The sequence below is a fragment of the Hypomesus nipponensis genome, chromosome 6, assembly GCF_054491055.1.
Source record: "Hypomesus nipponensis isolate SF chromosome 6, ASM5449105v1, whole genome shotgun sequence".
Classification (NCBI taxonomy): domain Eukaryota; kingdom Metazoa; phylum Chordata; class Actinopteri; order Osmeriformes; family Osmeridae; genus Hypomesus; species Hypomesus nipponensis.
Window position 1 is genome coordinate 6,174,059 of NC_140366.1, and position 22,631 is coordinate 6,196,689.

The 22,631-nt window shown below is 43.1% G+C and overlaps 3 protein-coding genes and 1 long non-coding RNA gene across 4 annotated transcripts; all 4 read right to left on the reverse strand.

The window, feature by feature from the left end:
* Positions 1–123: 123 nt before the first annotated feature.
* Positions 124–2,408, reverse strand: LOC146286697 (12-(S)-hydroxy-5,8,10,14-eicosatetraenoic acid receptor-like). Its single transcript, XM_084699843.1, has one exon. It carries the CDS (start codon positions 2,159–2,161, stop codon positions 1,118–1,120), a length of 1,044 nt encoding a protein of 347 aa, XP_084555969.1. The 5' UTR covers positions 2,162–2,408; the 3' UTR covers positions 124–1,117.
* Positions 2,409–8,626: 6,218 nt separating this feature from the next.
* Positions 8,627–11,642, reverse strand: LOC146286698 (uncharacterized). The gene is made up of 14 exons (XM_084699869.1): positions 11,578–11,642; positions 11,368–11,439; positions 11,106–11,189; positions 10,836–10,934; positions 10,683–10,730; positions 10,486–10,566; positions 10,131–10,397; positions 9,851–9,972; positions 9,677–9,746; positions 9,498–9,584; positions 9,316–9,414; positions 9,091–9,177; positions 8,881–8,985; positions 8,627–8,776 (listed from the first exon to the last, which is right to left on the reverse strand). The coding sequence occupies exons 4-14, from the start codon at positions 10,902–10,904 to the stop codon at positions 8,636–8,638; spliced, it is 1,176 nt and encodes a 391-aa protein (XP_084555995.1). The 5' UTR covers positions 10,905–10,934; positions 11,106–11,189; positions 11,368–11,439; positions 11,578–11,642; the 3' UTR covers positions 8,627–8,635.
* Positions 11,643–11,778: 136 nt separating this feature from the next.
* On the reverse strand, positions 11,779–13,229 carry LOC146286699 (uncharacterized). The gene is made up of 4 exons (XR_014758552.1): positions 12,512–13,229; positions 12,144–12,199; positions 11,958–12,035; positions 11,779–11,860 (listed from the first exon to the last, which is right to left on the reverse strand). It is a non-coding gene; the product is annotated as an uncharacterized LOC146286699 (long non-coding RNA).
* Positions 13,230–16,937: 3,708 nt separating this feature from the next.
* LOC146286700 (protein unc-93 homolog A-like) lies at positions 16,938–21,465 on the reverse strand. The gene is made up of 5 exons (XM_084700412.1): positions 21,249–21,465; positions 19,341–19,675; positions 18,810–18,945; positions 17,859–17,990; positions 16,938–17,491 (listed from the first exon to the last, which is right to left on the reverse strand). The coding sequence occupies exons 1-5, from the start codon at positions 21,448–21,450 to the stop codon at positions 17,196–17,198; spliced, it is 1,101 nt and encodes a 366-aa protein (XP_084556538.1). The 5' UTR covers positions 21,451–21,465; the 3' UTR covers positions 16,938–17,195.
* Positions 21,466–22,631: the final 1,166 nt, after the last annotated feature.

Consider the following 22,631-nt stretch of genomic DNA (forward strand, 5'->3'; position numbering starts at 1 on the left):
AACCTGTGTAGTGTACTTTCAGTTCATCAAGTACACCTCCCGAGGCAACTCAAAGTATACTTTCAAGTATAATTTTACTTTGAGGTGCACTTTCATCTTATATAATTACGTCAATGAGCACACTTCTAAACGTAATTATGCTTTTATTTACGACTGTATTAAAATATTTAGGACCCGTCAAACGCCTCCAATCTCAAATGGCTTGGCGAAAACGAGGACTTCGCATATTTTCTACATATTTTTAGCTCTTTACTACATGAACTAAAACTTTTCCGATAATCCAGCTGTTCTTATAAAATGTAACAGTTATTTAACTCATGGTTACAATCGTAAACCAACACAACAATGACAATTACCACGCAACAAAACACCACATTCTAAGCAAACACATTTAAAAACAAAATTCATGAAGTTACATCTGTATTTCGAACAAACGGCAAACTAAATAGAAAATGTTAACACTATTTACCGCCTTGCATCGTTTTTCGTTCTTCAGTCAGTTTGACAGTAAAACCTTCAAATGCATAATGCAACCCTTCTGTCTGCTTCTTTCTCAAGTAGCTTTTTCCTTTAATACTCCAATTGATAATTATTAGTATAAGAGTATAGGGCTTCAGAATGTTTTAGCAGTAATTAAGGTTACAGCTTCAGTAACAAAAAAAGATTAAATGTGCAATGCATAATAGATTTTCATAGACATGAATAATTAGAATCAGGTGGATCTAAAAAATGTAACCGGTAATGTACTTCTTTCTGTTTTTGCTGTATAATAATAGAAAACATACATCCTACTCCAGAAGAAATGAAATGTTTCTAAGCATACTTCTTAATAGTATATCAAAAGTGAACTATTTTCAAAGCATACTTAAACGTATATCAAAAGTGAACTATTTTCTAAGTATACTCCTTAAAAGTATATTAAAAGTGAACTATTTTCTAAGCATACTTCTTAAAAGTATATCAAAAGTGAACTAAAAGTGTACTATCCATATTTTAGTATACTTATAGTATACTTTAATATACTTATTTTTTGTAAGGGTAACTGTACATCCTTTTTTAACTTCCTTTTCCCTCAATAGTCACATAGATGAGAACAGTCTTTTCCCCTGGGTCTTGGCTAGTGGGCCATGTTTACATTATTGCGTTTGGGATTTGCGTTTGCTGTTAAGGTGCTGTTATCAAGGGGGTGTTCGTGTTTCTTCAGAAGGCAGGGAAAGTAATTACCCAGGTAGATGTTTTTGAACTTGGTGCTGCAGAAGCAGTAAACCGAGGGGTCCAGCAGACAGTTGATGAAGGACAGGACCATGACACCGTCAAACACCTGCGCCGCTGTTTCCTCTGAGAGCTCCTTCCACTCCTGAACCCGGGCCACCAGCAGAACAATTCTGGCTGCGGTGCAGGGCAGGAAGCAGACAGAGAACAACACCATGACGGAGGAGACCAGGAACATGGCTCTCCTCAGCTTGGTCTTGTCCCCCACCGTCTTCCTCTTCAGGCGGTTGACGATGCGCACCGTGCAGTACAGCAGGATTATGAAGGGGACCAAGACCTGCGTGAAGAACACCACCTCCCTCAGGCTGTCCACCACGTCCTTCACCACGGCGTCGTCCCGCTTCTCTGTGGCGTTGTAGCTCGTGTGGCTGTTGCAGCACTCGAAAGGCTTCAGCATGGCAGGGATGGTCAGAGAGAGCAACAGGAGCCAGATCAGGATGGAGATCTGAGGAGACTTTTTCAGGGCTTTCAGGAGGTTCCTCCTTCCAGGATCTACGACGTTGAAGTAGCGGTCGATGGAGATGACGGTGAGGAAGGCAATGCTGGCTCCTCGGTTGAGGAAGAGTATGAAGAGCATGGCTTTGCATACCACGTCGTTCTCACTGTATCTCTTACCATGGATGAAGTTGTAGGCCTTCACAGGCAGGCAGAATAACAGCAGGATGTCGGCCAGGACCAGGTTGAATAGAAACACATTGTTGGTGTTGGATTTCCAAAACTTGAGCTTGACAATGAAGAGGTGGAGGATTGAGATGTTCAATGGGATAGCCAGCAAGAAGATGATGATCATCACAGCTGCGTAGAAGTTATAGAGCGCCCGGCTAGTGGTTTCACAGTCCTCTGAAGCGTGGTATTCCTCTGTCGGTGCGATCAGCAGTTCAGCCGCCATGCCTGAGCTTGTAAAAAACAATCCTTCAAGACGATGAAATCACTGCAGCTCTGAGCTGAACCTGAAGAGGTTTGGTTTGGAAACCAAGGATAGGAGATGGGGAGTCTCTAGCCACACCAGGTGAGACGAGCTCTTGTAACTCCAGAAGGGGATTCCTGGAAGGGTAGATTTCTGCGTGTGAAGGCAAGCTCCGAGACTTGTGTGTTTGCTTGGGGAATTGAGACTTGAATCACTGCACTCCCTCCCTCCTTCCTCCTCCCCTTCAACACGTTGCAAGCAGTCAGCCCTTATCTGCGGTTTGTTTAGGCCCTCCCTGACCCTGAGGTGGGTAGTTACTATGGACTGAAAAGGACTGGCATGCTGCTGAGAGGGACAGAGAGGAGGGGGGGGGGGGGGCGAAGGGGGCAGGAGAGAAAACATTATGGAAACGTTTCACCTTGTCACAAAATATAATTCCCTCAGGATTTGGAGCAGGGTGGGGTGACCCCCTCCTCCATCCTGTGGTAGCTCTCCAGCGAGTATCTCTCCTGAGAAAGAGAGATTTTATGCTGGAGAGTAGTTGGCGTAAAAAGGTTTGATTGATGAAACTCAAAGAGGGTTTAGTATGAGAGACTTCCAGACTTATAGCTATGCTAAGAAGTTGTATAAGACTGTCAACAGGGACAGAGTATATCCTGGGAAATATTGTAGATATTTACAAGCAGACGCAACATGGTCTAAAGAGTATTTTGGGTCAAATTGTTTTCTAAAGTAAATAAAGCCACCAGTTGGAATGTTGTGTTTTAAAGGCAGATATTTCTTTGTAGTATAGCCTCCAAGATAGAAGAGATGACATATTGTATAGTGCAGAGGCTCGTTCAGACTTGTCTCTGAACGCTGACTGACTCAAAGGAATGTCTCCATTCAAGCAGAGGATATACCATGTTTCAGCTTTCAACAACACTAGTCATAAACACCAATGAGGGTTATTAGGATATGTTATAGTCAATTGCTGCTCATAAAAGTCACTCATAAAAATGTCCATACATTTCCATCTTAACACTGGATTCCCATAATCCAATGAACTGACATAGAGAATGCACAGAGAATACATTTGGATTGTATCCAGCCGTTCCAGGGAGGGCAGTTCCATCAAACAGACGGCAGAGATCAGGTGGGGTCTCTCACACCTTATCATTTGAAAATACTTCATTTGAGAAATATACATGGAAACCCCACCCACGGCAAACTCCAGCAAACACAACCAAAAGCGTCTTGACCACAGTAACAACAACCCCTGCCTTACACAACAGGATGTCAACAGTCCCAGAATCCTTTGTTCAAAGATGCAGAGGTGATTTGGGACCACACCTGCGGCTGTTTGTTCTTTACTTGTTTTGTTTTTTTAACAATCTTTTTGGTTTAATTGTAGATGTTTTAGTTAGTGTGTGTGTGAGACAAGATGAGACCATCACAGTGAGACACACCAATTCTATCCCCCAGTCTCCAATCATCCTGGTGCTCACACTGTAGACCTGCAGGTTACACACGGCACCTCCGAGGGATAAAGATTAAACTGGAGTGAGTCACTGTGTCTTTGATCCATTCTAGTTATTACCAGTTTATCTGACTACGACAACACTCTGTGTCCAAAAAACGCTGCCTTACCTACCTTCTGGCACTGTTATGATACTCGTTGATTTCCCAACATCTGCTCCACAGGTTCAAACAGATTCCAGAATGCGCTGTAAGCCCTCAATTCCCCGAAAGCACCATCAATGTTTCGGGGAATGTTATTCTTCGCTTGAATCATTCCGGTTGTCTTGGAAGTTGTTCTATAGAATTTATTCCACAGACAGCTGTGTATGGGGCTATTATTGTAGCAAAACTATTCACAAATGCACAGCACGATCCACAAATGTACAGCACGATCCACAAATGTGTACGATCCACAAATGTGTACAATCCACAAATGTGTACGATCCACAAATGTGTACTATCCACAAATGCGTACTGAGATCCACAAATGTGTACAAGGATCCACAAATGCGCACTCAGATTTGAGTATGTGTAAAACATTGTCCAAATATGCAGTCAAAAGGCTGGCCTCTCTAATATAGTCCACCACGTAGCCCCATCTGATCTAGTCATATGGTCCAATAATGTGATACAAACAACATAACAATGACCTAACTATTTGAAACATTTAAACCTCTTCAGTTTTCACATCAGACATACAGTGCGTAGCGGCTTGTAATTATTATTTTTTAATAGTCCGCAAAGCAGAACTTCGGCTAGTAATTGATCGTGTTTTGCGTAAGAATAATTGGGAAATTGCAAAAACAAGACTTCCCGATTGGATGGTACAAACACACAGGAGTAGGGATTAGACCTCTACTAAGTCATCCTGCACAATTGTTAGTAACATATTTAAATATGGCTTCTGTTAAAAACAGGGCAAATTGAATATGTAAAATAGCCATATGTGTACTGAACATTGTTTTAATTGCGTGCTAACTACCAATCATTAACACATCTGAAGTTTATAGAACCGAGATTAAACAAAAATTCATTAAATCGCCAAAATATAGTACATACAATACATTGTGCGCCATTAGAGTTTTGTTTACGCGTTCCCCCGGTTTGAAAACTGATGCATTAGAGCAAGCCAGGCATTTTTCTCCTTTTCACCACCCAGATTCCAGTGCAAATCCCTGTATATCCTATAGCCTCAGGGCTTGCCCCCCCCCCCCACCCCACCCCACCCGTCTCTTCTCTATGCTGTACAATTACACAGTTTAGAACTGGTCGAACCAGGATCCTGCGGGGAAGGGGGGAGGAGGGTGTTCTAAGGTCATACTGGATCATGTTATGTTACTTCATTAGTACCACATGTGTCATCACAGTCTGACTCTCTTTTCACTATGATGACGACAGGTTGGGGGAAATTACTGGGTGTCACTGTGAAACTGACAAAGTCACCTGTTCCGCATCATAGATCTACTTGTCATCTCACAGTCATTGGAACTTCCATATGACTAGATACGCCATACGCACGCTGAAACTCAAGGAACCGTATAGGCTTAAACCGACACTGTTTTCAGTGGTCTATTAGAAAAGGTCACTGGGACTGTGTGTGTGTGTGTGCGTGTGCGTGTGTGCGTGTGAGAATAGGACCTCAGAAAGCAGATCCAGGCGCTGCAGGAGCAGTTCCAGAGGCGAGAGTGTGATTGGTCGCAGGCTCACGGTCGCCTGCAGACCCAGCTGGAGACGCTGACCAGGGAGAACCTGGTGCTGAGAGACAGGCTGAACTCCCCAGGACAGCACCCCCTGGTGGAGCAGAGGAGTCAGACCACCAGCACCACAGCTCACACACAAGCACAGAAAACTGTGAGTTCAGCGCACATGTTACTTCAGTGCATTATAAATGTATTTGTCTATCTGTCTGTCTCTTATACTTCTTTATTAATGTATTTCTCAATCCAGACCCGTCACTTAAGAACAAACTGCTATTTGCAATGGCCGAGTGATGAGAGCTCTAGAAGGCTAGACTAAGCAACAGCTCCTTCCAGTGGAAATGCCAGGGAACTGATATGGTGTGTGTTCGTGTGTGTTTATCTCATACTACTGGGCAGAGATCACCATCATCCTCATCCAGGGTTGTGTCAGCCAGATCTGCAGATCTTACCCAATCCAGAAGTGACACGCCTGCCTTCAACAGACCAGCCTATCAGAAGAGAGCAGTGCACTCTGCTGTAAACACGGTCAGTGGGCTTCTAATGGCCCACACACACAATACACTTAGTATAATTCAAGCATTGTTTGTATGAATTCTTGCCCATAGAAGGGTTCTCTTGCTGTCCAACTTGCCCATGGGCATAGATGGCTGTATTTCTGGAACCACGGGGGGAGGGAAATCTAATTAGCACCAAGTTATTCAAGTATATAATAGTCTCTGAAGTGGTCTTTAAGCACCTCAGTAATTATTGATAGGAATTGACAATACCTCATGTCAGCCTTGGGTCTCTGACTTCATCCATAATTCACACAGTGCAATCAATACGCTCCCTGCCAATACTTAGAGGCTTTCCATGTTCGAGCCTGATTTGACTCTTGTGTTGCTTCCCGGCTCTATAATGTATGGCTCCTTTAGCTGTGACCTGTATGCCTCCCTATGAGTGCTGTATCCCTCCTTACGAAGAATAGGGCCTCATTAAAACTGAATGTGCTGGACACCCTGGGACACATACAAGCATAGACATAAGCGAGGAGATACGCTATGCAAATGGAAAGGTAGGGGTTGAGACATGCCCTATCGTCTTGTGAATAAAGGGTGTGATTTCTTTCCCAACCATAAAAACCTTGCCTTGTGATTGGTTCCCCTCTCCCCAGATTGAACACATTCTGTCAAATGGCTCCCGACTCATTACATTCCTGAACAGAACCAGGAAGGAGATCTATGCAGACAGGAAGTCTGTGACGGTCACCTTCTTCAACGGAGATGTCAAACGCACACTGGCTGATGGGAAAATAGTACGTCTGTCTGTTAACCTCTCCATCTGTCAGTCTACCGCACCATAAATGATTCAATTGTTTCACTGAAGCTACACAGTTAGTTGGGTTTATTTGAGATTTGCCGATTCCTGTCCCACGGCAGGTGTACCACCATGCTGACACCCAGATGACACACACCACCTACCCTACTGTCCTGGAGGTCCTGCACTTCCCCAATGACCAGATAGGTAAGGCTCTGTCTCATTAACTACCTTCCTTTATGCAGGCGTAGATAAATAGATCCTCACGTTATATATTCCCCTGGTGCTCCCACTCATAGACATAATAAAGAATAGACGCTGCATCGAAAGTTTCTGCCTACTAGCGCTGACTAGACGTGGGGCCGCCATCTTGGAAAGGTCCGATCGCTCCACTCAGTGTAATCTGTTTGGTTGGGGCAATGAGGTGTCAGCGCATTTAATTAATCATACCGCATTGAATACCAAACGGATTTTCACACGGTTTGTTTTGCTGCAAAGGTCATACATGTAGCTATGATACAGGCCACATGTTTCGGCGTATTTTAATATTCATAGTGGGCCTTTCCTTTAAACCCTTTTCTGCCGGACCATTCATGGTTTCCGCGTCAATATCTTTGCCGTCCAATTTCCGATTTTATTTCTGAAAACTGTCAGATACTCATGATAACTTAAGCTCAAAGTACATGTCATTGGTTAAGGGTTACTGGGAGGGGGAAGTACATATATCATCAGCAACGGCAGCCATTGTTTTCCGAGGCGGAGCCAGAGCGGAGACCATGGGAGATTGCCTTCTGTGTTAGATTCAGCTTCGAATTGAAATCGGGGACGATATTATGAGTTTGTTAAGTTTCTTAATGTGTTGTCAATATTGTCGATTAAAAGTCTAAACTTTTTACTTACGAAGAATTTGTTTGTGGGAGTGACATGAGTTATTTGAACAAAGAATTACGTGTCCGGCTTGGCCGTTTTTGATAGGCAGCTATGACAGTAGTAGCACTGTTTAGCCTCGATTTTAGCAGCTTTCTGTGAAATTTGGAAAAACAACATGAACTAGCTTGATTATAAAAACTATAAGCTAAATGTACGGGCCTTATTTGGCCAATTCGGTCGCATGTAGTAAAAGTACTATAGCGACTGCCCTGATGCCTACAGTCGGTGCCACAATTCGCTGGCCAATATTATACCAGTAATATCTGTTTTATTTCTACAATAGCATTCTTGTGTCAGTTGTGTCTCTAAGTCAGTGTTATGGAATATGACATATCAAGTCTCAGTTCATAGCCGGACCATACACCTGCCGGTGCAGTAAACATGGGGCTAGGCTAACTTGCTAGCTACAATTTCAGTACAGTGATATCAAAGATTCTTGCTCAAAATTACTCAACGTTGGTAAGATTCTATTCACAAAATACAACAAATGGCACTGTAATGGTAAATATTACTTGTTAAAAGTAATCCCATGAGCCCTATTTAATATGGTTTGCCGTATAGAGCAGGAATATGCTGCACGTTGTTGCGACATCTTGTTTATTTTGCTGCTACGCAACTGGGAATTTGACAATTCCAAGATGGCGACCACATTTCTCGCGCCCAGCAGCCAATGCGGCGTCTACTCTTTATTATGTCTATGCTCCCACCCCCCCCACACCCCCGTCCACCCCAGAGAAGCACCACTGGGACGGACGGAGGGAGATCGTGTGCCAAGACCAGACCCTCAAGTACCTCCACCCTGATGGGCGAGAAGAGAGCATCTTCCCTGATGGCACGCTGGTCAAGATCTCCCAGTAAGAGCTCCCCTCCAGGAAACACCGCCTGCTCAAACCAAGCATACCCAACAAACTAACCCTAACCCTAATGATTTCACAAAATGGCCAAAAATTAATGTGGGTCTACAGTTTATTAAATGAAGCAGACTTCTAGATGTGAATAGATATGTGAGGAGGAGGTCTGGCTGTGAAAGTCAGCAGCCATCCAGATCTCCCAGCAGCTCCTGGATGATTCCCTCCAGCCGGCTGAAGAGCACAGCTGATAGGACGTCAGCTTGGCTGATGGTGGACTCGTCCAGATCTAGGATGCTGTCTAGCAACTTCATTAGCTGGACCTGAGATCAGTGAGACACAACAAGACGTTATTCCACACATAGATCCAGAACCTAAAAGTAAGCAAAACCAGCCTGACCATGAAACAGGAAATACATTTGTGTACCTGAAGGACTTCCTGGAACATTTTGGCACATGGCTGCCATCCAGTTGGAGGAGTTAGAATTGGCTCCAGCACCTGGAAAAGGTGATCAAGGAATCCCTGTTCCTGCTTCTTGGGGTAAGAAGTTTGTCATGAGCAAAATCACAATTAATTCTTCAACATCTTAAAACTCTGTAGTCTTCAAAACTTTTCTCTTTTCTCAGTACAACTTACGTTTTGTGGAGGCAAGGCAGCGTTGTTTCTCATCACTCCCAGGATGATGAAATCATACACAATATCCAGGAAGTTGGTGTGATGGATCTGCAGAAATCAAACACAGGCAAAACTGACATGGGCTGCTCAAAGCAATGCACAACAATATCTAAGCAGAATGTACCTTGAACATGATAAATCAATATGTAAAATGCACAATTATTTCAATGTGTTATCATTACTCACGTTGACAGAGGCCATCTCTCTCTCTATCCCAGCCCTGTGGGCGGGATCTTCAATGTAGCTCACCAGGCGGTTGAACGATGTGCAGAGGGAACTAACATTCTAGATCAGAGAGAAGAATATGATCATTACGTTCATCAATGGACCATCAAAGTCTCTGTTGTTCTAAGATGCCTGGTCCTTACCGCCTGGTTGAGCTGGACCAGCCCTGAAAGAATCATCTTTCCTGCAACTAGCAGGAAGTTTTTTGTGGTGTCTTGGGTCAGGAGTGACTGTAACACAAGGTCATCTCAAGTTGAAAATCTAGATTTCTGGATATTGACATGTTCCTGCATTCTGATATACATGAGATTGATAAACTCACATGAAATGCCTCACGAAGGGCCACAATTTTATTGGGCAAGTCCTGGACCTGTTTGTCCTGAAGATAGGTCCTGTAACCACCACAACAAACATCTCAGTTCATGTTGTGCCTTCAAATGGCTTGAATCTATTATGAACATATTGTGTAATAAAGTGTGAGTGTATTTGGACTAACATGAGGCGGGAAGCATCACTGTGCCCAGGGGGCGGGGCCTGATGTGACTCCTCCCCCTCAGCGTGTTCATATCCAGACTCCTCCTTCTGAACCCTCTCCTCCTCCTCCTCCTCAGGCTCCTGCTGCACAATAGTGGACAAGATAAGTAGTCCTTCCCCACCTTCACACTTCCAAAAGGTCTAATCTTCTCAACCATATCAACATACTGTAGGATGTCTCAAATCTAACAAGATAAAGGACCTAGGATTCTACAGTCAGAGGGGGAAGAAGCCGATTGTACCTGGGGCTGGAAGGGATGCTCTGGGGGGGATGGAGGCCGATGGTTGTGGCTGTTAGCACGCCCAGCATGACTGTGGTTGTGTCTGTGTCCAGAGCCGCTGGCATTGCCTGGTCCAGAGGCATGCTGGGAGTCGTGGCTGTTACCAGGGCCGTGGGTGTGTCCGGGGAGATGGGAGTAGAAGCTCTGAGTGTTGGTCCGGCTGGTAGGAAACACTTGGCCCCAGGGATCCACATAAACCCCTGAATGTTCCCATGTCACTCTCTGCTCCTGTTTTGAGTACAAGAACACTCATTTAGAAACACACATGTTCAGAGATTCCAAAAGAAAGTATTGTTAAAGTTTAACAGCAACTCACCAGAAAGCCGTCAAACTGGGTGAAGTGGGTGTTCTGCTTGCTGCTGGAAGACATGTATTTCTCTACAGCAGCTCCCACCAGCTACAGTCAAGAAGAAAATAACACTTTAATAATGATGATCTTGTCATAATTATACAATAAAATGTATTAATAGTATTTTTACATATATAAATGTAATAAATGAAGGAAAAACTTACCTTAACTCCTGTGATGTACTTGGTGACAGATTGGTAAACTGGAGCACCCTTCACCATTGAAAAAGTTGAACATTAAGTTAGTCTTTCTTGAAAAGAAATGTTCTATGGGTTGCTATGACAGAGTATAACGTTAATAACAAGCAAACACATTACCTGGTGATCCACTCTGGTCCTCTCAACCAGATCACTCCACCACAGTTGAGTGGTTGGGCCTCGGGTCATCCATATATGATGAGTCTTCACCAAGAATTGCTACACAGTCCAAACACAGCTGAGTCAGGTCACATGTCTGCATGCATTTACTTTAGGGATGTTCTTCAATGAGTTTATCAACCTCTCCTTCTTAATAGACTGTTGACAACATTCAGCCCTATCATACTGTCATTTTAGTAGCCATAGTGATGAGATCCCATTCACACTGACCTCAAAGTGGGTCCTGAAAGAGAACTGAAATGTAAACTGGTTACAGTCGTCTCCCAGCACCAGTGGACCAGACTCTGGAAGGCCCTGCAGACATCGATCACTCAAGTTAACAAGTCACTCTTTTACAATCAGTATCAGACATGATTTAGCTGAAAAGGCTCTGATCAAATGAGTGTACTCTCAAAATCGACTTTCTGTACTTTCTTTTCTATCAGACAGCTTTAGAGTGGTTGTATTGAGATATATAGAAGGTAATAGTGACCTGGAACGGGACCACAGGCCCACAGTACAAGGGGCTCCATGGCAACAGCTGCTGCTCGTCCTCACTGGCTTCCTGGACACACAACAACATCAGGGATTGGGAGGAAATGGATACATTTTTCAGAAAAGCCACATGCTGAGAGTTAAAGTTAAATCCTTGATTTCTATAAATGTGTTAATTGAATTGAAACATGCAAATAGTGTTGCTTACAGAGAACAGAACCACTGGTCCACAGTATAAAGGACTGTATCTCCATGGAAGCAGCTGTCCGCTTGTCTCACTGAACCCCTAAAACAGTGAACCAAAAAGAAATGGATACAACATTTCATTCAGAAAAGGCCAAATGCTGCGAGTTCAAGCCTTGATTTATTTGAATGTGTTAATTGAGCTGAAACATGCAAATAGTGTTGCTTACAGAGAACAGAACCACTGGTCCACAGTATAAAGGACTGTATCTCCATGGAAGCAGCTGTCCGCTTGTCTCACTGACCCCCTATAACACAGAAAACACAGATTCTGTTCAAGTCAAGCCTTCAGAGAAAAATCTTCATCTGTTATCAGATGATTAGATGAAGGGACTGGATTCTCACCCTGTAGATGGTGACAGGGCCACAGTACAGTGGGCTGTACATAAAAAGCATGAGCTTGCCATTCTCCTCATTAATAGCCTGCCAGCACACATAGAACATGAAAAGTTGTGACCTAACACTGCCATTCAAGTTTCTACATTTCCTTTTCAGAGTAGGGAATTGTGTGAAAGCAAAATGTAACTTTACTTGAGATGTTTCAGCTGTTGAGACATCAAGACTATCAGAAGTATTGGGAAGATCATCTTGAGGAGGATTAGAGAACAAACACGTTGTTAGTAATGACGTAAACCGATATACAGTGCGGCTCAAAGTCATACTTAAATTGTAGTTTTAATTGAGACTATATACACATCTTGGAAACAAGTCACATGAACCCTTTAGGTGTAAATTGACACAGAAATGTGTTGTCTAATAACCTCTACCTTCAAGAAAATAAATGCTTTCCTTTTTTTGATTTTTAAGGGTTATAAAGTAAATGTTTCCCAAGTCATGTGAGCTGTATATCATTAGTTTACTAGAAAACAACACATTTTTTAACACAGTTATCTACATACCTTCCTCAGGTGTGGGTCTGCAGTACCACTGATAGATATAAAGAGCCCCAACTGCTGTTAAGGCCACTCCGGCACTCCACACTAAAGGATGTATGCGGTTGCACCCAAACTTGGGTAGCATCTTGCTGAGAATCATTTTCAAGTCGTGATCAATTCACCATCTCCATAAACATGTTCATCAAGTGTTCAAACGCATCTGACTGATTAGTAACTTGTATGTGTCTTGTGTCAGAATTCCATTCCAGTCCATTCCGATTTCTATGGTTATGCTTATGACATCATAGTGGGCCTAGTAGATCAAAGCAATACGGGTGTGGGTTAATATTACTAGCATGCAGTCTATCCATACTAGTCCACCCTGTCATGGAGATTGTCCGTGTTGTTGTTTAGCCCCACCATTATAAAACACAGATGCCCTAGAACACATACAACCAGGGTAGACTGGGAGCAGCACAGTCAGTCTCAGTTCAGTACAGCCTGAACAAGGTGGTTCTACGCTACAGCGGCTGTTGTAGGAACCTGAGATCTGAAACAGCACTTAATTTACCAACCCAATAGCTCTGGATTTCAGTTGCTTGTTTTTATCAAATTAAGTACAGTATATTAGTTCTGTTTTCATGGTATGTTCAGGTTAACTACAGAGAAATGTCTCTTTCTATGAATTTAGAAATTAATGATTCATCTATCTGCATGTTATTCTTGCAGGAGGAACATGAAACCTCATAGGAGACTCAATCCTGAATCAACTTGGATGATAAAGGTGATTTACTAGCAATCTTAGGATCATGGGACGTTATTAGATCATATATGGTTTTAAATGTGGCCTACAGACCACAATATTTTCTTTTTGGTTTACAGTTATGGTAGATACGTCAACATGGCATACAGGGTACAATCACTGTCAAGCTAAGCTCTACATTCTTAAAAAATAAATGACATAAGAGCAGCTAGTTCAGGCAGGGTAATCGGGCAGTGCGCGTCCTCCGCTTGACTTGATTGTTTGCAAAGAAATAAGGGATCAGTTCACAGAGGGCTACACGATATAGACTAAAGTTCGCTTCCCTGAAAGATTGGACCAGTGTGAATGTTGCTAACTCCATTTTCAAAACAAGGACCCAAAAATGGAATTGTGGACTGTTTGGTCTTGCTTCCTCACGCCAATCTTCAAAGCTCATAGGTTGAGATGTAGCAGAGCAATACTCTTGATATGCTGTCTTCTTCAGCCTGTACAAACTGTAAGCAGTGATCTGGTAAAGTGATATGTGAGGCGGTCAGAAATAATTCTGGTGAACCAGATGATGCCACAGCTGCTTCATCAGCTTCCACAGCTTGTCCAGTCACTGTCCTTCAGTAGCATCCCCGTTGATTTTAGAGCTACCATCTCAATGTTGAACGCCCCAAACATAACCTCAAACTTGTTTTCTCCATATTCTTCTGGCAACTACCATCGGATCTGTTTAGCCAAATCATAGAGTGGTTTGTCAGCTGCAACAACTGGTGTCTGTCCAGGATTTAGGAAAGCAGTTGTCTCACAGATTTTCCCCATGGTACGTTTGACTGTGGCTGCAGAATTTGCTTAATCTCTGAGCAGGGGCAGTAAGGCTCCGATGCTGACATTAAATGCCTGGCCTCGTTTTTGTGATGCATGGTAAGCTGACCAAGTGATGTTGCAACCCAGTCTCATCCCAAACTGGGTTGGATGTTGATAGCACTACCCACCTCTTCAGTAAGAAATACTTCATCCAACCAGGCATATTTTTCCTTCAAGTGTTATCTGATTAAATCAGGGGCTGGAAAATGTGGGGCTTCTATTGATGGAGGATATGGTTTTTGGACCATATATGCTGAACCATGTTTTATCATGCTAACAAATTGAAGGAGTAAAAGTGGAACAGCACCATCAGTGTCACCTTCCAAAAATGACTCAAATGTCGACCTATGTTGCAACATTTCACTTCATAGCATTATAGCAGCCTTAGCCAAATTAATAGCGTCATTATACTTGCTTGTCTCTGCCAAGATTGTGCCTACATCGTTCTTGAAGGCCATTAGTATGTCTCGCCCTTGTTTATGAGCTTCTAGATGTGGAATTTGCAATATCAGTTGGTCTTTCAGTCTTGTAGAATTCACATCAATTGCTTCAGAACCAAGCTGTTCTAGCTGCTCCTTGTAAAAGTGAACCAGGTCTGCAAGCCTAAAGATAGGCGGTTTAGATTTTCACTAGCTATTTTTGTCTTGCATATGTAGCTGACTAACTCAGAAAAAACAATTGGATGTGCTTCCTTCTTGTGGTGCACCTTAGGGTGGTTCCCTGAGTTTTCAGCATTATTTTGGGCCCGCTCCCTGTTATGGAGTGTGACTAAACAGCCAGCGTGACTTTTTCTATGAAACTTGCTTGTGCAGCAGCCCTCTTCTGGATCAGAGGAGAATTCTGACAGAGTGGAAGTTCTCTTTTGAGCTCTTCGTAATTTTGTGTTGTTGAATAAAAGCTGTAAGCTTTTATGATACTGTGCATCATTTTTTTGTAGAGTTTCCTCAATACCTAGCCTGACGTTGTCATACTCATAATACTAGTCAAAATATGAGTCTGAAAACTCTCCGTTGGGCTGTGACTATGGGGCTTGTTTCAACCGAACTCGTAAAACAAATGCCTCTACGCTCAATTGGATAGACCGACAACCAATCAGAGCAACGTAATATGTTGTTTGTTGAAAACCCAAGGGCTCTTTCGTGACGTTGTTGATTACGTGTTGATCCTCTGTCCATCATCATATAAAGCCCGCCCTGGTAATTTCATTGGTCCGCCCAGATCCTGGTTTTACGTAGTTGTTCCCAATACGAGACCCTCCAGACCCAACTTCCTGACCACATTTTTTTGTGGGTGGGGAGAAGTTGGGCTGGCAGCTAGGCTACTCAATACCATCACCATCATCTAATCTGGCTGGATCTAAACCAAGTGGCATTGCCTTAAAGGAATAGAATATGGGAATATTTCTCACTAGGTTGCTATGTCCAGCATCTGTTTTATTAGGTTTTGTTTTTGGTAACACCAAATTTTCCTCTGTGTCTTGTTGACAAAGACAACACTTTGTCCAGTTTAACTTACATTTGGCATCGATTGAGTTTAGTTTAACAAAAACATCCTCCACACATAGCTTGAAGGTTGATTTTCAGATCCAAAAAGCGACTAGCGAAGAAATCTCACGACTATTGAGGTTTGGGTTTGAAATGTCACATGCTACAGTGCAAAAAAGCAACTATAGCGACAAATCTAGCTACCATTTTTACTGTCCTCTACAAATAGCTTAAAGGTTGGTTTGTATATGGAATGAGAACAGAGGGTAGTGCTACTCCTTATATAGTACCAGACAGCCAATCAAATTGTTCGTTCATTCTAGTATTGTTCGATGTCTGAAAAAGCAACTAGCGAACAAATCTAGCGACCTTTGAGGTTTAGGTTTAAAATGTTGCATGCCACAGTGTAAACAAAAAAGAAAAAAAAGCAACTAGCCACAAATCTAGCTACTTTTTACTCTTCTCCTATACTGTATATCCCCCAAATACCTCTAATTAACCCTAAACTTCAAGTTGTTTTCCCCGTGACCTATAACACAGTTAGCCTATGACATGTTTTAGAAATGATTCAGATGGTTATAACTGGTAACTCCAGATGGTTATAACTGGTAACTCCTGTTTGAAAATGTTCAAAAACATACTATGGGAGTCCGATATATTGACATCTAAGTATAGGCTGAGATTATGCTGAAATGCAAAATCAGTATAACCATGGTGGCCATCTTGAAATAAATGGCAGCCATTTTTGATTTTCTAGTGGCCCCGATTCCTAAATCGAAGAGTGGCCTTGAAAGATGATTTGTACCCAATGTCACGCTTGTATCACCATTTGAACGATTTCCCCAAAACATTGCTGTTATTTCCTCCTCTAATAGTTTAGGCTGGAAGGACTCCAATGATACTCAGCCTGACAATCAGTACACACAGCCTTAGTTTTGTCAACCGAGCCGTCTCGCAACTTTTTGAAATGGAGCTTCCCATCTAAAGGCCCTCTCTCCATCATTCAGCTACCGTCGGCAGTCAAAGTCATGGAGATCACCAGGACGTTCTTCAAACAGCCGCCCTTTATCTTCAGCCTTGGCGTTCTTGATCCTGATCAACCTTGTCCGTCACCCAGGGATCAGACCTGCTGTCTGAGATACTTATTTCCTTTCACGCTCTGATGCAAGAGTGCATCAGAAGAATGCATTTTTTCTTTATCAGGAGATGGGTGTAAACAGGCAGGCATTATTGTATATGCAGTTCTTGAACTGAGTTGGACCGTACAAAGGGAACGTGTATCCACTGACAACGACTTGTAACTCAGTTTTGGATACAAATACAGAAACTGAAGTTCAGTTCAGTTTTCCTGTATGTTGATGTTTTATTGACGTTTTATCAATCTTGTATACGTTCAATCTTGTACATGTTCAAATCTAATGTTTAAAGAAAATATAGTAAAATATAACACCTTATTCATATAATACACATTTAATAAAATTTGATTATGACAGGTTCAGTAGTTATAGGCAAATACTGTACAAAAAACTGCAAGAACAACTAAATTGATTGTATGTACTGTATATCAATCAGAAACAGACAAATTAAACATGCCGTCTTGGGAAACTGTCTATAAGCTCGTCTGAGCAGTGACATTTTTCTCCATTGCTGCTTCCGGCATTTTCCCTCCGTGTTGTTCGTAGGCCCCCTCCTCCATGGGAGGGGTGGGGTTACGCCACTCATGATACTCCACGATGGGATACGTTACCGTGGTGACCACCAGCATGGCCAGCAGGATATAGATCTTAAAGTCCAGGCAGATGAAGTTACTGTAGGCGAAGGCGATGACGAAGCCCAGGGACTCCCACATAAAGTAGTTTGCAAAGGCAGCCTCCTTATCTCTGGGGAACAGCACCCCATATAAAGCTGAGGAGAACATGGAAAATGTATTTAACAAGAGAACTGAGGTCAATAGGTAACAAAAGGTCTTCAACACAACTTCAATCTTGGACATGGTCTTACTACTGACTGTAAAGAAAGGCTGTCGACTGCAGTATCCTCACTCACCCACTGTCTTCTACATCCAGAATCACATAGAAAAGTCAAACAAGTTTAAAACACTGTAATGGTATGTTGATATCCTGAAAAGTTGTAAAGATTTGACATGTAGAATCTCCAATACTTTAGTGATAAAGGTTGTTGCTGGATATGTCTGAACAAAACTTCCAAGCTGCTTGAGACTTTTGCATGTGAAAGATTTGTGTGAAGGTACAGTATCTAGTAGTCCTCTCACCATTGGTCTGAGTCTGCCACACAGCACTTGCCAGGCCCCAGAGAGCAGGAAACACAAAGAAGACAGGAAGCTGGTCTGGGTGAGGCTTCCAGAACAACAGAGCCAGGATACAGGACAGGTTGGTGACCGCAGCTGGAGGAGAGGAGAGGACTTAACAGAACTCCACTGAAGCAGAATTTACATCCTGGGTAAAGCTCGCGTCACACCATAATGTTCTGGTCAACGTTCTCTGAACGTTCTACTTGTTCAATTTCGAGCTTTTAGGGCGAGGTGGACACATCTGGCGTGTGACTAACGTGTGACTATAACGCATGACTAGCGTGGGACTGACGCATGAGGAGCGTGTAACAGCAACCAAGTAAGACACCCCTGAAAATTATTAGCGTGTGATGAAGTGTCAATGGGCCGCGACAACGTGTGACAAAAGCAAACGATGAAAAAAACATTTACTTTCGGAACGAAAGCAAACGATGAATAAAAACCAAGTAACGCTAGGGTAACAACTGACTAATGATAGCCAAACGCGTACAGCGTTAGTTAAATGTTCCACAAACATTTTTCAGCATTATCCAGCGTTTAAAATTAAACGTTGAAGAACACTGGTCTCTTTTTTTTTAGACCACCATTCTCCAAAGATCACAACGATTACCAGCATCACCAGCGTCCACACAACGCTCCTCTGGCGCTATACCAGCGACCATGGACAATTACCAACGTTTCCACTAACGTCATAGAACGTTGACCAGAACGTTATGGTGTGACCGGGCCTTAAAAGAGGGAAGATTTGTAAATAAGAGACAACATGTCACATGATTTTCTTCCAGAACCATTGTTGCAGGGTGTCAAAGTGGAGCTGGAATTGCACGGAAGTGGGTCTCATGTCCCTGTCACATGCTACACGTGTCACATATGGTGTCAAGTCTTCCAACTTTATACATTCCTGGCTCTTACCTATGAAAAAGAGAGGGCCTCTGCCTGTGTATTCTGCCAGCCGGCCAAAGCCGTAGGAGCAGAGAGAATTGGAAGCTCCAAAACAAATCATGGCAAAGCCAACAAAGTGGATTCCTAGGGCACAGGTCACATAGTTCTGTAACAAGAGCACAGTATGGAGGTCAATTCTACTTGTAAGTACTCTACTGAGAAGAGATAAGGAACACAAGATACTTTACTGCCTCCCGCCCTCTCTCACCTTGGTGTAATCTACTGAGAACAGACAAGGGCCGGGTTTTCCAGATTCGTTAAGAGCTTCTTAGGAACGTTCTTAGAGCGTTCTAGAGCACTCTTAGAACGTTCTTAAGAAGCTCTTAGCGTTAAGAGCTTCTTAACGAATCTGGGAAACCCAGCCAAGGAAAGCAACCCACTTAACAGTGTGGAATCCATCCCCACATATTAGTGAACTCTACTGACGAAAGACAAGGAACGCCAGACACTTTACAATGTTGAGTCCCCCCCCCCTCTCCTCCCCCCCGCCCTCTGCCTCACCTTGGTGTACTCCCCAGACAGGAAGCTCTGTTCAAACCCGCTGTACATGGTGAGGGGAATGAGAGTGACCAGCCTCCAGTCTTTCAGCAGACGGAACGTGGCCAGGAACGTGCTGCAGAACGGCTTGCGGTCCCCGCGGAACTCCCTCGTCTGTTCACGGTCGATGTTGTCCAGGAACACCGCCACAATGATCATGGCCAGCACGCCCAAACCAATGTAGCTGCCCACCAGTGTGTAGATCAGCTTCTGCTCAGGCCTGGTGGAGTTGGAGTTAAAGACGATCTCCTTGCAGGTCCCGGCTCCGCAGAGCTGCAGGTCCTCCTCGGGAATGTCCGCTGCAGCACAACACACGCAAAATGTTCTTTGACCTTAAAGAATTCGATTGTAAAAAATTCAAGCCAAAATAAATAATCAAGGCTAGCAAATTAGATTTTTTTAAATTCGAGCGGAAAAATTAAGAGTTTAAAACATTCTGATTGTAACATCCGGGATACCAAGGATAGGTAGAGCAATCGAACCTTAATGCAAGATTTGATAACTTCGGACTCACCGAAGCCGATTGTTATTTTCAGAGCCTGTTTAAGGAGAGCCTGCCCACTCCCTATTAAGCCCCATTGTACCGAATTTTGTTGCAGTTACACCAGAGTTCCACTGGGAGTGATCGCGGTCGGGTGCAAAATAAATGGGAGTCTATGGAGTTTAACGGCTAAATGTGTCTCTTTCGCCTGATTGTCGTTGATAAATCTCAGATTTGATTGTAGTTTTTGCATGTTCAACATGGATTACAGGTCAAAATTGAATGAAGAAGTACTTATTTCCTTTCAATTTCTTACAGGGTAAGTTGTTGTAGTTTTGTGTTGTGTTGTTGCTAATTCTTGTGTCTGGGCAGGGTTGTTAGACAGCAGCTATCCGGGCCGTTAAGTTAAGAAGCTAGCTAGAGATCTGTTCAGGGTACTTGCCGCCGCGTGAGACCCTGACCTTTGTTTACATAATTAGGGTCATTGTAGAAAGCAGCTAAATAGCCCCACACTATAAGTGTACTTTAAAGTGTACTAAATGACCTAAATAGTGGGCCAATTCAGTTTACTTAGTACAAAAATAGTATATAAATAAGTACACTGCTAGTATACTTTAAGTAACATGATAATAGTATACTTTTTTATAGCTACTTAGTATACTTACAAAATAAACTTGAAGTATACTTCTTTTTTGTAAGGGGTCCGCTGTGTTGTCGATGCCTCGAGAGAAAAGTGGAAGTAACCAGAGCTTGCCATCAAGCAGCAGCTCTGTTCGTACGATGTGTATGACGTCAATGCCATTTTCAAAGGCTTATTAGAACAGAAATTCGACTTAATTTTTTTTTTTTTTGCCTCCCCTTTCGATTTCAGAATTCAAATTACTAGACAAAAAATTATATCCTGAGAAAAGTGGATTTTGAGGGGTATAGCTCCTTAGACCTTCATTCATTCTGCACTCGACCGTTAGTGCTCTCATATGGAATTACAGTGGAAATGCAACCGGTTCAGAACCCAGAAGTTTCCCGTGAAAGGGAGTTCTCCCTTTATTAGACATTCTCTGGTTGTTTTCCTCATGCGTTTTCTCTATTGCTCTACCTATCCTTGGTATCCCGGATGTTACAATCTGAATTTTTAAGGTAAACATTTTTCGGCTAGAATTTGATGGATCCAATTTTGTAGGCTCGATTTTTTTTAGCTTAAATTTTTCAGGCTTGAATTTGATCAACCTGAATTTGATTTTACATTGAAATATATTCATATGAGAATTCGGTCTTATTTAAGTTTCAATATTAGGTATTCAATGCCTTTCTACATTCAAAACATGATGTCACTGATGAGCTTCCATACACGCGATACAGTTTGACATTGTCTTGTGTGTATGTAGGCCTACCAATATTAGTGTCCGGTCCAAAGATAAGCGAAGACATGAGGTTCCCCCAGACAGCTGAGGACTGGAAGATGAGGAAGAAGATGCCAAAATACTGGTTGATGACATCAGCACTCTTCTTGTTGTCTTTGGGCGCCTGCAGGTTGCCAGCGATGGTGAGGTAAGTACACTTAGCCGACCACAAGGGGGAGCCTCCCATACCCATGATAAAGGAGGTGGGGATCAGGGTGTACCTTAAGCAGCAGGGATGGGCGGAAGGGGGGGTTATGCATAGCCTGCTCCTAACCAGACCCTCAAACGTTTCATTTGTACAGAGGGTCTGGGATCGCCCCATTGACAAGCGCTAACTTCCTTGAAGGCGGGTCCTCTGTTGAAGTTTAAAACTATTGGATCTGCCCAGAGCCACTCTGATCTGCCATAACCAATCGCATGCGTTCGTCTTAGCCAACTCCTTCACCACTACTGTAACGGAGCTAGCTATCATAGCTGGAAAATCAAACTTTTCCCGAACCCCGTGGGGAGGAGGGCTACAACATCATGGCCACCAACAAAACTCAGCAAGGAATGTTCTTGCTCCAGCTTTAACTTATGGATATTCGGCAGCATTGCCACAACTGCAGAATAACTTTGCTCGCATCTTACTCCGCCGCCATTACTGAACTACTCAAACTACTGCACGACATTAACGTCATCGTTCTCAGCCACTCCCTCTTTTCGCTGATTGGACCTACAAAAAATGTGTTTCTGAAAACCGACTTCAGAGCCTAGCTTCCAGACGTAGTGCTGAAGCAAAATCCAAATTGAGCGGAAGTACGTAGAAGGGCAGTGCCAGGCTAGGTTATGCCGGTCCGAGTAGTTAAACCACTTAACTACAGGTAAGCTTGATTGACCCTGCTGTAGTCACCGACACTTAGGCCTCATCTACTAACAGGATTGCGCCTATCTCAGGCGTAAAATAGCAGGTAAAAACATAAAACCGTCTTTACAAAGGCAGTGCACTGGAGTAAAAACGCAGATTACCACTGCTGGCAGGGTATAAGGATAAGTGGGCATGTGCCGCAAAGAGATGGGAGGAGAGTGTATTTCTTCCTTCTAACATGTTAATGTTAGCTGTAACCTTGTGAACCAATATTTATATCTCCTGTTCGCTGAACCTTCTTTTTTTTTTCCTCGAATCACCCATGGTGGCAGTAACATGCAGTCGATTTCTCTCATCTTTTAACGGCTGATTGCCCAACGAGGATCTGGTTTGATAAATACCACGCAAAATGCGGAAATACACCGTGGGCTATTTGTAATTCGGCAAAGGCGCAGATTAAGCTGCAGTCGCAAAGTTAGAAAATGAGGCCCTGAGTGTTAGTTTCTGGTTTATTTGAAGGGTACAGA

Excerpts from the sequence above, each read along its gene's own strand:
- LOC146286697 (XM_084699843.1), bottom strand. The coding sequence starts at position 2,161 with ATGGCGGCTGAACTGCTGATCGCACCGACAGAGGAATACCACGCTTCA.
- LOC146286698 (XM_084699869.1), bottom strand. The coding sequence starts at position 10,904 with ATGACCCGAGGCCCAACCACTCAACTGTGGTGGAGTGATCTGGTTGAG. Across the intron at positions 9,585-9,676 it reads CCCTTCGTGAGGCATTTCAT|TCACTCCTGACCCAAGACAC; the intron begins GTGAGTTTATCA and ends CTTGTGTTACAG. Across the intron at positions 9,178-9,315 it reads GAGAGATGGCCTCTGTCAAC|ATCCATCACACCAACTTCCT; the intron begins GTGAGTAATGAT and ends TGATTTCTGCAG.
- LOC146286700 (XM_084700412.1), bottom strand. The coding sequence starts at position 21,450 with ATGGGTATGGGAGGCTCCCCCTTGTGGTCGGCTAAGTGTACTTACCTC. Across the intron at positions 17,991-18,809 it reads AGGCCCTCTCTTTTTCATAG|CTGCGGTCACCAACCTGTCC; the intron begins GTAAGAGCCAGG and ends CCTCTCCTCCAG. Across the intron at positions 17,492-17,858 it reads GTGGCAGACTCAGACCAATG|CTTTATATGGGGTGCTGTTC; the intron begins GTGAGAGGACTA and ends TGTTCTCCTCAG.